Source organism: Vitis vinifera, chromosome 6, assembly GCF_030704535.1.
Source record: "Vitis vinifera cultivar Pinot Noir 40024 chromosome 6, ASM3070453v1".
In the NCBI taxonomy this organism is placed as follows: domain Eukaryota; kingdom Viridiplantae; phylum Streptophyta; class Magnoliopsida; order Vitales; family Vitaceae; genus Vitis; species Vitis vinifera.
Window position 1 is genome coordinate 3,325,667 of NC_081810.1, and position 13,185 is coordinate 3,338,851.

Genomic DNA, 13,185 nt, shown 5'->3' on the forward strand with positions numbered 1-13,185 from the left:
AGGAAAAAAGAAAGAATAGAATGGTCAAACTCTAAAAAAAACCCTTTCAATTGTGATTGTACTATTTAAAAAAAAAATTAAAACATTGAAAAGTTAAATATATAATAAAAGCAAACTCACGAGCTCAACCAAGAGTTCGATATTCGAAATCTCAAATGAAATGTAACAAAACAAAACCTTAAAACAAAAAAAAGTTAAATATATGATCGGGGAAAACTCACGAGCTGAGTCAAGAGCTTAACCTCAACATGTGTGTGAAGTACAACAAAATTGACTCAACTTCACAACTCAACAATATTTTCTTCGTAACTCAACAAATGATACAAGAAAAATCTCTCAATGTTCTCGTGGGGGCCTCTCTCTTGACAGCCAGGCTTTATTGGTTCCCCTCCCTTCAACGCTAACGTGCATCATGGCGAGATTTCGGATCCAAATTGTAGCGAAGAAGATAATGCCAGCCAGGTACTGTACTACTCTTATATTTAATTTTAGTTCAATCCGACAGCAAACAGTGACGATATTAGAAGACTGGTTGGTGGGCGGCTTAACAAATCAGTCTCTAGTATCCATTTCGCCACCTCCAATTAAGGGTTAGTCAGAGGATCAGAGCTCTGCACCTCATTCGTTAGTTGAATGGCAATAAATTGGGAGTATTGATACCAATATGGTTGAGGTTGACTGGTAGATGGAGCTATGAATGACCAAGGGAAGGTTGTTGTACTCTATGTTTCTAAAGATATATACCTTCTGCTTGCCGATATAGATCCACTCCTTGTTGCACAGCCCCTCTCCTCAGTCCTCCCATGGATCCGCCACCGCCCCAAACACCGCTGCTCTCGCCTGCTCCTTCTGGTGGACTCCTGGAGTCATGGTAATTAACATATTTTTCTCTTCATTTGTCTTCTTTTGGGGTTCATGGTTATGGAGCAATGAAGCTAGAATTCATCATTTTCTTGCACTTACTTGTGGACTGGCTTCCCTTTTTGCAGCTTGTGGTTCTTGTGCTGCTGTGGCCTGTTTGGAAGCTGCTGCCCTCCACTGTTTGAGCCGGGGCCTCCACCTCCCTAAATTTTCTTACTTTCTTTTTGCTTTTATCTATTTGTCTGATTGTGGATGTATAAGGAAAATGAGAAACAGTGTTGATTGGAATTTTTCCGTTTCAACTTTTTTTTTTTTTTTGTACCAGTAATGAATTTCATCATTTGTTTTCCATCTTTTGAAGAAAAATTAGCATATTGGAATCATGTATTATTCACTTTCAGATTCTCTGGGAATGTGACATTCTGTATGAAAAAGAAAAAGGGAAGGAAAATTAGCAAGATCTCACTTCATTATCGGCCAGAAAAGAAAACTAAGAACAGAGACAAAATTTCTTTCATTGTTTGGTGGCAGAAATTTGACCATTTGCATAATTCAAAGAAAAATAGTAACTTGACAAAGAAGTGAAGCATGAGTCAGTTTTGATTCTTGAAAATGAATTTGTAAGAAGAGGCTTGAGAATCTGAAAATTCTTTTCATAAGAACTACAAAAATGATATACCTGAAAATGATGGGTACGGCAATTCATCCATTACAAACCAAATAGTAGATGATACAGAGTGTTAGCATCAAACACTTCGTCTCTTCTATTAATCTCTAAATCACATGAAAGCATCGGGGACGAAAGAAAAATAAATGCAATCAAATCATACCAACATGTCTCTTAAAATTTGGAATCTAAGAGTTGATCATGATGAATCTCCACTTCCACCCCGTTCCGTTCCGTCCCATCTAAATTTTTCATTGGGGCGAGGGGATTCCTGCTGAATCCACCCACTGCAACCCCTAAATCTTGCTCCTGTTTGGGCCCGAATGGGCCTTAATTTTACAAAATGAGAACCAATCCGTTGAAAAGCAGATTCCAACCATTCCGGCCCACGGCCCAAACAACCCTCTTTTAAAACGCATCGTTTTGGTGGAAACCCATTCCATCACCTCCCGGCGCACGTTAGCACGGACGGGCCAAGCTCACATTCCCCCAATTTAAACCGGGCAGACGGCCGCATGGAAGCTTCACTGCAGAGCGAAGCAGAGAGCGAGTACGGTCGCCGGAAATAGAGTGACCATGGCTGGGAAGTCAGCCGCCACACCTTCAACATACTCGCCGTCTCCGGCTCCCAAAACCAAGCGGCCCATTTTCCAAGACGTCGATTGGGTACGACCCGACGGCCGCGGCTTCCATCAGTGCAGACCCGCCTGTGAGTGATCTCAGCCTTTTTCTCGTTGTTTCCAATGTCTTGGTTTCCTTGTGTTGAACAAATTGATTGTTTTTATCGTTTTTATTGTGTGTTTTGATGAAAAGGAAGTAAGGTTTGTGTGCGCCAATGCTGATCACATGCATGCATGTGTTTGTGCTATGAACTATTTGAAGATTGTGAAATGTGTATCCTCTTGAGTTTTTTTGGCTGATATTATCATGATTAGATGGATTATTGAATGAATGAAATTATCCTTCTGACTGAAGTCTAGCTCTATGCAGTGATACTGGGATATATTCTAAACCCTGCTCTATTTTTCCCCTGATTTTCAATTGCACCATCCATTTGTATATATGGGTTTGGTGAAAAATTATAATTGATGTGCAGGCAAGGTGTACGACAATTTGTAAGGTGGTTGATATTTCAAGCATTTGGTTTGGCTTGATTTGGTTGATGTGTATTCTCAATAACCCCTTTTATTTTGGGGATATATATATTGCTTAAATGAGAATTTTGCATTAGGGATTGATGCCATATTTTTAGTTACATCTCCTTATGGGTACAGATGATCTACTATTGAAGAAAGAGAAGAAAGAGAGAAGTAAAATGGAATTCCACTAGATGGTAACCATTTTCAGTTTTCTATAACATGAGGTGGAAAAGAAAGTTGTTTCTTTTTTATTCCTGATGCTGTGGATCAGGAGCATTCTTCCTGTTCTGTAGCTTGCCATTTGTTGGAAAAGTTGCTTTTCCTTACCTTCTTCCAGCTTTGGCAATGGTTTACTCTTTTCAGTGGGAAGTTTTCTTCTGTTCTTTTCATAATTGTCAGTTTAGGAAGTTGAAGAAGGGAATAGCATGGAAAATGGGAGCAAAAATGTTATTCAAAGAAAATGTGGAGAATACAAAGCCCATTTGGAATCAAATGTTAAACTTATTGAAGAACTTTGGTGTCATATACTGGAGGTTTCTTAAGGAACACCAAAATAAGAACTTGGGGGAAAACTAATGAGATTTATGAGGGTCTCAATCATCATGTGAAAATGGATTAAGGAACATTTAAAAGAGAGATATTCATGGGTGATGTGTTTCTCATAGATTTCCCTATCAATGTCAAGAGTTTCTAGAATGTTTTCGAAAGGTTTTTTGAAAGTTATGGTTCCTTTAGGTGGAGTTTTCTCTCATTTTTAAGGGATTTTGTTTTCAGAGATTGGTGCTGTTCCCACCTTTATCACAGTTAGATTTTTCCTGCTTGATAAGGATGATAAATCTTCAAATTAGAGTCACATGTCCCCTTATGGATGAATCATTTAGTTTTTTATTTGAAGGTGTTTTAAGGCATGGGTGGGGCAACTTCACCTCCATGCCGAATATGGACTTCCACACTGTTACTGCTTGGCTCTTTTTGCACTGAATGTGGGTTACTCATTTTTGGATTTTGTTTCAAGGATGGACCTAGTTTTTAGGTAGCAAACCTGGCAGATACAAATTCCCATTGTTAAGTGAAAATGGGTTTGATACCTGTGTGAGTATGTAGATTGATTATAGTTTGCTTCTGATGGTTACAGCTAACTAACATGTATGGCCAATTACGTAAAAGAAGTTAGGCTCCTGAGTAAGCAGAACAGAAACAAGAAATTTATGTTGGTGATCCACAAAGTCAGGATGAGACTTTGTTGACTTGGGATAAGTTGTAAAAATTACATAAATTCCTCATAGGTGAGTTTGAATATTTCATTTCTTATCACAATAAGCCTATAGATCCAATCAGTAGGATTATTAAGTAATAACAAGTGAGTATTGGAAGAAATGTTTCTATTTTGTGGGAATCCGGGATCTATGCATACATGGACAGATATGTATGCCCATAGGCAAACATTCACAATTAGCCTCTTTTGGGCTTACACAATAAAATGGGGAAATAAATATGCAGTGAAGCTCGAACACATGATCTCCCATCAAACAAGGCTTTGATACCATGTTAAATAACCAATTTTCCTAAAAGTTTAAGTTTATAGGATTTGGGTTCACAATTTATATGATGCTCTTTAACAATATTCAAACTGCCTGGTTGCATTCTGAACCTTGAGACATTAATCTGGGAACTTCCACGTCACAATCTAGTTATTGAAGTCATCACTCTTCCCCCTCATTTCAGTTGGATTAGAATATTTTCCTTTTTTTCCTCTTTTCTGCAGCTCATCTTAGTCCTATAGCACTTGAACTTATAAGCATCTGCATGCTCAGATATTTTGATTATATTGTTCTGGTATCCTGTGGTTGGTATCTTAGCATAAGTGAAATATAAAGTGCTTGGAGATTTACTGCCAGTACTCTATGTAAGTTAAATGGCTGCCTAAATTGCAAACACTTCAAAGGCACTCTGGACTTTAGACTTTTAAAATTTGGCACTTCTCACTCTTGTTGTATAGCCTTCTCTTCTTTTGTATTCCTATGCTATTCCCCAATGTTATTACCATTTTATGGTCCCAAGGTTTAAAGTGTTCTGCTGTCTAATTTTCAGCATTATTGTGTCATATGTTGTGGAAAAGTATAAACTTTCTTGAAGGTTCTTGCTTTCTGTCTTCATTTGTTTGGGTTTTGAAGCTGGTGGTTGTTTGCAAATTTTAGGTGATGAGGAAAGGTGTGAAACCCTTTTTATTTCTTTGATATGATTTTGGAATTTTGTTGGTTCTTATGCTCTATACATTCATAGGATTTATTTATTTATTTTGTTTTTTTTTTTGTATTTGTTGAACACAAGTAGGACTTGTCTTTGTCAAAATTGTTTTGGTTTTTGACATGTTACTTTTGGGTTTCTATGAGCTCATGGCTATGTATTAGACAGTCAATACCTGCCTGCTCAGCAGAAAATCTTCAGATCAAGTTCTCTGTGTCTTGGGCTGGGCTAAAATTGATCAAAGTTTTGAGCTTGAAGTTCTATTTAGGCTGAGAGCTTGAGGTGGGGTTAATCAGTGCTATAGTTCACAAATTTAAGCGTAGCATACAGCTTGGGAAAAAGTGACAGAGCCTTGTGGTCTTGAGGTCAGTGACCCATTGTGACAATGCTCTTAATCAGGTAGAAGTGTCACCAAAAAACATGCCTGCTGACCATCCAACATAGAATAGGCATTTTAGCTTCTATTTGTTTGCTTTCTCATGTTCTGTGAAACACCTTTTATTTCATTTCATTATCACAATTGTGTGAATTGATGATATTTTGGTTCTACTTGTACTTGTTATTGTTCTTTAGGCTTTTGTTTCTTATTGTATTATTGTGTTATTTGTTATTCAATTGGGCCTTCCTTGCTAGTCATACTGTACAAGGCTAGAGAGAACCTTTACTGAAAAGGTGATATCTGAACTTTTACTTGGTTGCGCACATGGATCCTGTCAAGTATCTAGGAACTTCTGTGCATATGTGCATTTTGCTTTACTATGATTTGTAATTGCATTATAGAGTGCAATTATGATTTGCATTGAAGAAACGATAAGTTGTTGGTGGCTTGCAGTTCTGAAGACTGGTGCTGTGAATGCTGCATCAGGATCTGCTTATGCAGAGTTTGGAAATACCAAGGTCATTGTGTCTGTGTGAGTATTTCTTTTTCTTTATTAAGAGCCCATTTCACTTTGATTTTTTATTATTTTATTATTTTTATTTGCAGGATAGATTCTGGAAATGGACCCATGACCTTGCTCAAAATTTTCATCTATGATTTCATAGTGTTATGTTCCTTCATTTCACGTTTCTGGTTTCATTTCATTATCATGAAAGTACTTTTAATGGACCTGCTCAATTGGTTTGTATTTTTATTTTGGATGCAAGGAGCCCTCTTATTCACTTTTGTGGTGCCTTAATGTGCATTTTCCCAATTTATGAAATGAGAAGGATGCTAAATACTTGCAGTGTGGACTACGCTAATTCAAAAATTACAATATGAAATTTGGGTGGAAGTGAGGGCTCATAGTTACCATTTGACATATTTAACACAATTTCACCCTTTTTACATATTTCCTTAAAAATTGCCTAGTAAATGGATGAAAATAGAATATTACAAAAGGCAAGTGGATAAGTACAGACGCCAGGAGGGCTTGAGAAAATCCCACTTCAAAACTGAGCTTGCATATCTATCAATCCATGTATGGTCAGTTATCTTTATTATCCTTATATTTGATTTGCTCACAGTAGACAGATTTGATCATCATTTTTATGCCTAAGCTACTTTCGCTATATTCAACTATCCTCTCATGGATCCCTTTTTGTTGTTGCCTTGGTGTTTGCCATCTATTTTTGAATGTCTAAAATTGTTTTACGAAAAGATTTACTTGTTCATATGCATGATATGAATTTTCCTATTCCTGGGTGCTTTAGTCCTTTTAGTTGTCTTTTTTTTCTTTCTAATACTATTTTTCTTTTTAGTCTTTTGTAGAATGCTTCTGAGATTTTCTCTCAAAGCATGTAAACACCAACAAATCTCTTACTTTTCTTTTGTATAATAACAATTTGTTGTCATCGTGTTTCTGTCCAGGTTCGGGCCAAGAGAAAGTAAGAAAGCAATGGCATACAGTGGTACAGGGCGCCTGAATTGTAATGTCAGCTATACTACTTTTGCCATGCCAATTCGTGGACAGGTAAATTTGACAATCATCTAAATGAATTTTGTAGCTCCTTTCTGTCTGTAAATGCTTTTTTAATCTCTACATCTAATATTTGAAGTCCTGCTGTTTTAGGGATCAGATCACAAAGGGTATTCCTCAATGCTTCATAAAGCTTTGGAGGGCGCCATAATAGTGGAGAGTTTCCCCAAGACAACGGTGGATGTTTTTGCATTGGTGCTGGAATCTGGTGGCAGTGAGTCCAATGTTTTTCTGGTTTTAACATTCAACACTGAGTTTATTTAGTAGTTGACTTTCTATGCTTAGAAATTTACGTTTTATTAGAAAAATAAATAGATAATAGCCTTCATACTGGAAAATCTTGGCATTATTTTATATTTTAGACCACTTTTCCTTAAGTTCAAGTTTTTTTCTCCTATTATTGTTTCCTTAATCACTTACATGTTGTTTTACCAACATGTAGCTATACTTTCATTCAGATTTTTGCAACTTGCAAGCTCATTATAGCTTCAACTTCTTAAAAGTGTTGTTCAGCTCTAACAGCTTGGTTTATTGCAACTGTCAGCCTCCCTGTTTTTTCTTCTCTCCTTTTCCTTAAAAGAAAAGACAACAACAGAAGAAGAACAATAAGAAGAAGAAGAATTCTAATACTAAATAATTAACCTTTTTCTTCTTCTGGTTGTCTGACTTATCTTTTCATCCTTAATTTTGTAAAAATATCGAAGTCTTCAACCTTTTAATGGACTAAATTACCATCCTGGACTTGGATTTTGATTTATGAATTAGGATTGTTATCCTCAGTTAATTATAATGTATCAAACAAGACAAGATTAATCATTTTCTTTGAATGAGAAATTAGTCTACAAAATAGAATTGACCATCTTCTGCTCCATCTTGTATAATAATATTATTCTAGGCCAGGCATTAATCTTGATCTTGAGTATATCAGTGACCTGTATAATTTGTGAATGTAGGTGATCTTCCTGTTGTGATATCATGTGCTAGTCTTGCCTTGGCAGATGCTGGGATTATGATGTATGACCTGGTTGCCTCAGTTTCTGTGGTATGCGCACACATGCTGATGCACATCAGTTCTCACTTTCCTTATTTGAGATAAGTTATATGGAGTAAGCTCCATATGCATATAAACAGTCATTCACCAACATTCTTTGCTTTTAAAGTCTTCCATTTTACTCAAGTTCGGTTGTTTGTTTTATCATATGAATGATTTAAAGAACACTGGTGTTTTGATGTATAATTTTTTCTAAGGAAAAAAGTCTTAATAATTTTTGGAGAAAATTTTTTAGTGTAAATAGCCATTTTATACGATGCAGTTAGAGATGATCATTCCTTTTTTATGAACCTTTCCAGTGCTCTACCTGCCTTTTCTTGTACCTACCAATTTCAGAGGGAGCACTCAGGATTTCAACCCTGTTATTGAGGATAGTAGCTCTTTATCCTGCCAACATTTCCATTATATTTACATTCACCATTTTTATCTCCAATTTCTGCTTCCGAAACTAGTAACTATCCTTAGGAGGTGACATCCATGTACTGCACAATGGTCATATGTTTCACAATTTTGTAATTTCAACTTACAATTTCTTGACTGACATTGCAAGTCTGAACCTGTTGTTTGTTTTGTCAAGAAAGGAATTGGAGAAAAGAAGCTCAGAGAGGAGGAATATTAGATTGGTTAACTATTGTTTTTGGCTATACTTGTTTTTTAATATGGGGCAGTTCAATTTGAAAATCAAATGGCTCAAAGAAATTAACCACAATTGATAACTCTCTATCACATGGCAAAAATATAAAAAATAAAAATAAAATAAAAAGAAAGAAAGGAGGATTTTTCTGAAGACAACTAAAAAGACAAAACAATGCCAGTTTCATGGGCTGCCATTGACACGGATCCATGACTGCGCTATGAACTTGTCTTGTTTAAACTAAGACAAATATGTTTCCAAAGAACTTGCTCATCTTTGTCCCTTTCGTTGATTTCTCACACCTTTTATTTTTTTGTGCCCAGTCTTGTCTTGGTAAGAACCTTGTCATCGACCCTATTTTGGAAGAGGAAAGCTATCAAGATGGGAGCCTACTGATTACTTGTATGCCTTCTCGTAACGAGGTCACTCAACTGACTGTCAATGGAGAGTGGTCAACCCCAAGGGTTCATGAGGTAAGGCTATCACAGTCATCTTTTCTTATAAAATATGTTGGTTTGCTGAATGTCTTACAGTTCTGGACATTTGCTTCCTGTGAGTAAGAATGTAATAAGCAGCATATTTGCACACATGCAATGTTCTTTAAGTTTGGAGTTGGCACATATGTCTTGCATATTTACTCGAGTGCCTTTAGATCAGGCATTATCCCCTGTTGGCTTAAATTGTCAAGTGAAATTGCTGCAGCCCAGTGACAGCCTCTAGACCAATTTAATCATTCAGCTTACCTTAGCCCAAAATTAATGCAGGAAGTTACTTTTTTCCTCTTTAGATGGTGTCAGAATCTCACTGGTTTGGTAGACAACAGAGTAACTTGAAGTGAGGTTAAGATCCATGACTGGATTGGAAGAAAACAGGTCCAGGAGGAGTTTCCTTTTAGTCTTTTTAGTTTGCTTTGGGGATAGAAAACACAGTTTATTATTTACCAACATGTTAGATAAACAGATGTTTGGTGCCAGTTGTTAATATGGCTGCCGATGGGGCAGGTTAGGATGAGTTAAGGGCAACCCAAGTTCAATCCAACCTCCACCTTGCCCAAAGCCAGGCCCCAATTGGGTTCAGCCTGAGCTCAAACGTTTGAGCTTAGGTTGAGTTGGGGCAACCTACTTTATTCCTACACTGGGCTGTAGTAATCTAACCTTGCAAGCAAATGTTATTTAGGGTTTATGATGATTTACAGTGACTTAAGTGCTGTAACAAGGACATGTGCACGTAGGACTTCTCTCCCAATTACTTGCATCCCCATAATTTTGAAATAGTTTGTCTGGATACATATTGTTATCAAAGGTTATATACATAATATAAAATGGTAATGCAGAATGATATAAATTTGCTTGTGGCTCATAGAACTAATATGCCTTATTGAACAGGCAATGCAGATCTGTCTCGAAGCTTGCTCAAAGCTTGCCAAGATCATAAGGTCATGTTTGAAAGAAACGGCTTCTGCTCCAAAGGATTAGAAAGAAAGTATATATTCCTTCTTCCTCTCTCTCCCCCAATAAATTATTCAAGTCTCGTTAAAACCTTTTTGTGGAGTTGGACTGAATTTTGCTTTATTCTCCCTTAAATGTCAGTCTCTGCTCTGCTTTGAGTTGCCAGTTTATTTGTTTCATTTGAATTAGGAGACTTCACAGCAAAATAGAAAAGAACATAAGGATAGTCCACGTATTATTTCTTCTTGTGTTATGGAGGTTACAGAATGCAACACCACCTCATCAATGGTGCAAATCTCACATGTCAATTACAAAGCTCTCTATCTGGTGTTGCAGATAGATACATTATTTTGAAAACCAATCCCATACTTGTTGCTGGGCGCCATGCACCCACTGACCGCTGCTGTCTCTAGTACCCTAAGGAGCTTTGAATTGCCACATCTCCCAGCCAGGCCTGGGTCTCTTATTTTTAGTTTCAGTTTCCTTTTCTTTTTCCTGTTTGGGCTGAGTAAATGGAAATGTTGTTGAATTGATTTTCTTGGATGATAAATTGCTTCTAGCTGTTGGATCATTTGGTAACTAGAGTCAATTCTTTGATGAATGATTATTATGATTATTATAAGTGATGCTCCATACAATTTGATCCAACTTTGGCCTTGAGTCTCTTTTGATCGTCATCATCCATGAAATAACTGTTCACAACCCAGGACCCAGTATTTTATTTTATGGTCAAACCAATAGCTGTTCATATTTTAAAATTTTCTTGTGAGGTGGAATGCTTGTATTGCGTCATAGGACGTTATTTAACTTGAAAAATCAGTCCCTTAAGATGGGTAAGGCGGTACAAATTTTACCAAACCTATCTAGGAAGAAATCTTCATGTTTGACCAATTGACCCTCTTTTTAAGGCCCATTATGCCGTGGAATTGCCCTGTTTTTCTGATGTGGAAAACATTTAGAAAGGTCTGTATATTTTTGGCCTTTTGATGTGCGGAAGGGCCACTTATAGAATGAATGAATTCAATGTTGGCCTTTGCGCGTTGGGTCTGAATAATCAGCTGAGTCAGAAGCTGAAAAGTCCTTGAGGCCCAGCCCATTGTTGGATCTGTCCCAGTGGTTCGACACTCATTGTGTTGAGGTCACTAGTTGTAAGTTGTAACAAGCTTCACACTAAACCTTTAGTTTGGATTAATAGTGATACTCAGAGCCCCTCTTTTCTGGCTTTTACTTTCCTTCTTTCTTTCAAAAACTGCTTTTACACAAGATTTATTCTAAAATTTCAACTTTGCAGGAACCCCTTTCATCAAACCATTTTTGCAAATTCAAAATGATATAACTATCCTCTTTTTTTTTTTCTTTCTGATCTTGTTTCCTTTTACCCACATCTATATGGAAGGCTTTAACAACACAGTATCGAGACCTTTTCTGGAGGGCCGGCTAGTGGGCACTGCGCCACTATAGCCCTGAACTTGACAATATCAAGTAGAGAGTGGGATTGGGATAGAATGGTATTGAAGTCTGATCTTTGGCCAAAAGTATGTCAACGAGGACATTGGGCCCTAAGAGGGTGTATTGTAGTGTCTCACATCACCCAAAAAGTGAATGAAGAAGAGTCATACATGGAGGGCTTTCACAACACGCTATCGAGAGGTCTTTTTTTGAGGGCATAGACAAATAAAATCGGGATTGGTTGGTTAGTCGTGTGTGTGCCAGTGCAGTCATGAACCGAATAATATTGGGTGGAGAATAGGGTTGTGATTAGAAGTCCAAGTTTAAACAAGATAATCATTTATGTAATTTATTTAGGGATAAAAAGGTGGAACATGTTTCATGATATTTGGTTATTAAGTTTCACAATTATCGTTGTGTAATCAAATTTTTCAGAGACAAATAAGTTAATTGATTATATTGCTCATCTTAGTCATAAAACTAGTATCCAACAATATTTATTATATTCAGATATTTGTTGGGATCATGTTTAGAATTTTGTGTGAAGACAGCAGTGATTATAATGAACGTACTTTGAAAATCTTATCCTTTCTAATGTCATTTATATTTCCTTCTGTGAAGAAAACAGAACTACAGAAGTCATGATAAAGTACAAACCCTGAATGTACGGCAGCTTCCTTTTCAAGTAAGCCACCTGCATACAGTTAAAATACAGTCCAAACAGTCGTACAAGGTTAATAATAAATGATGGGCCAGACGGCCCACTCAACACCAAGCACTACACGTGCAGCCCAGGGCCTTGCTAATTTGGGCCCACACTCATCCATCCAGTCTGTTGTTAGCCCATTAATGAACTCCATCTGTCCTTGTCCCTCTTCCGCAATCCAATGGCTCATGGCTGAGGTCTCCATACATACCTTGTCGGTTAAGCAATTAATAATTTTGAATTACCAAATTGCCGGCGACTCTGAGAATGCCCTTGGGTTTGTCGTTATTTACGGAAAAGTCCTAGTGTCATGTGCAATGCACGGGACAGCGACGACAAATATGGGTCAAAGTCCTTGAATGCTGACCGCTTCCTTCTTCAACTCTTCAACCTTTATTTATTTATTATTGTCTCATCTGACTCTTCTCTTCAGTCTTCGGTCTTCGGTCTTCAGTCATTAACCAATTCCATTTCTTATTTTCTTTCTAATACTTTTAAGACTTTAGAGGGCTTTTGTGGAGTTGCTTCTCCAATGATGCATCCAATTACTATATTTCAAAATCATTTCTAGAATTTTAGATACTTATTTTGTATAATTATAATTATTTATTTGATCAGATGAAAAGAGTATAATTCTTTTTTTCTTTTTTTTTGGTGTTTTTTAATACATTTTTTTTTATAAATAAAAATAATAACAACTTCCATGTAAAATATAAGAACTTCTATTAAAAAAATTATTATATTATGTTTTCCACAAATTATTATCAAATTTTTTAAAATTTAATATTATAAAAAAATATTTAATACCTTGACAAGTTAAAATATTTAGTAGAATTTTGGTAGTTAAAAGATAATTATAAGAATAAATAAAAATGTGAATTAGATCGATGAAAAGGTAATGCCAATTTTTATTAAAAAATATTTATAGTTTGATAAGTTTCCTAAATATTAAGTTTTAATTAAAAAAAATTTAAGGGTTAAAACCATCCAAATATGACTCAAAATCTATTTAAATATTAATGTTG

At 36.3% G+C, this 13,185-nt stretch overlaps 1 protein-coding gene and 2 long non-coding RNA genes across 4 annotated transcripts; 2 read left to right on the forward strand and 1 right to left on the reverse strand.

Moving 5' to 3' along the window:
- Positions 1-85: 85 nt before the first annotated feature.
- LOC104879572 (uncharacterized) lies at positions 86-1,853 on the reverse strand. The gene is made up of 2 exons (XR_786009.3): positions 1,541-1,853; positions 86-1,283 (listed from the first exon to the last, which is right to left on the reverse strand). It is a non-coding gene; the product is annotated as an uncharacterized LOC104879572 (long non-coding RNA).
- Positions 756-1,205, forward strand: LOC100853239 (uncharacterized). Its single transcript, XR_786008.3, has 2 exons — positions 756-871; positions 990-1,205. It is a non-coding gene; the product is annotated as an uncharacterized LOC100853239 (long non-coding RNA).
- Positions 1,854-1,969: 116 nt separating the features above from the next.
- Positions 1,970-10,576, forward strand: LOC100251840 (exosome complex component RRP41-like). 2 transcript variants are annotated; one of them, XM_019220789.2, is made up of 8 exons: positions 1,970-2,237; positions 5,747-5,825; positions 6,764-6,866; positions 6,966-7,086; positions 7,826-7,914; positions 8,881-9,030; positions 9,943-10,039; positions 10,342-10,576. In XM_019220789.2, the coding sequence occupies exons 1-7, from the start codon at positions 2,105-2,107 to the stop codon at positions 10,030-10,032; spliced, it is 765 nt and encodes a 254-aa protein (XP_019076334.1). In that variant the 5' UTR covers positions 1,970-2,104; the 3' UTR covers positions 10,033-10,039; positions 10,342-10,576. The 2 variants fall into 2 exon arrangements, with proteins under 2 accessions (XP_019076334.1, XP_002285257.1); XM_002285221.5 differs by having other exon boundaries at positions 9,943-10,576.
- Positions 10,577-13,185: the final 2,609 nt, after the last annotated feature.

Bases quoted from the DNA above. Each gene is read 5' to 3' on its own strand.
- LOC100251840 (XM_002285221.5), top strand. From the start codon at position 2,105: ATGGCTGGGAAGTCAGCCGCCACACCTTCAACATACTCGCCGTCTCCG. The intron at 5,826-6,763 runs GTGAGTATTTCT...GTTTCTGTCCAG, and splicing joins ACCAAGGTCATTGTGTCTGT to GTTCGGGCCAAGAGAAAGTA. The intron at 6,867-6,965 runs GTAAATTTGACA...CTGCTGTTTTAG, and splicing joins CCATGCCAATTCGTGGACAG to GGATCAGATCACAAAGGGTA.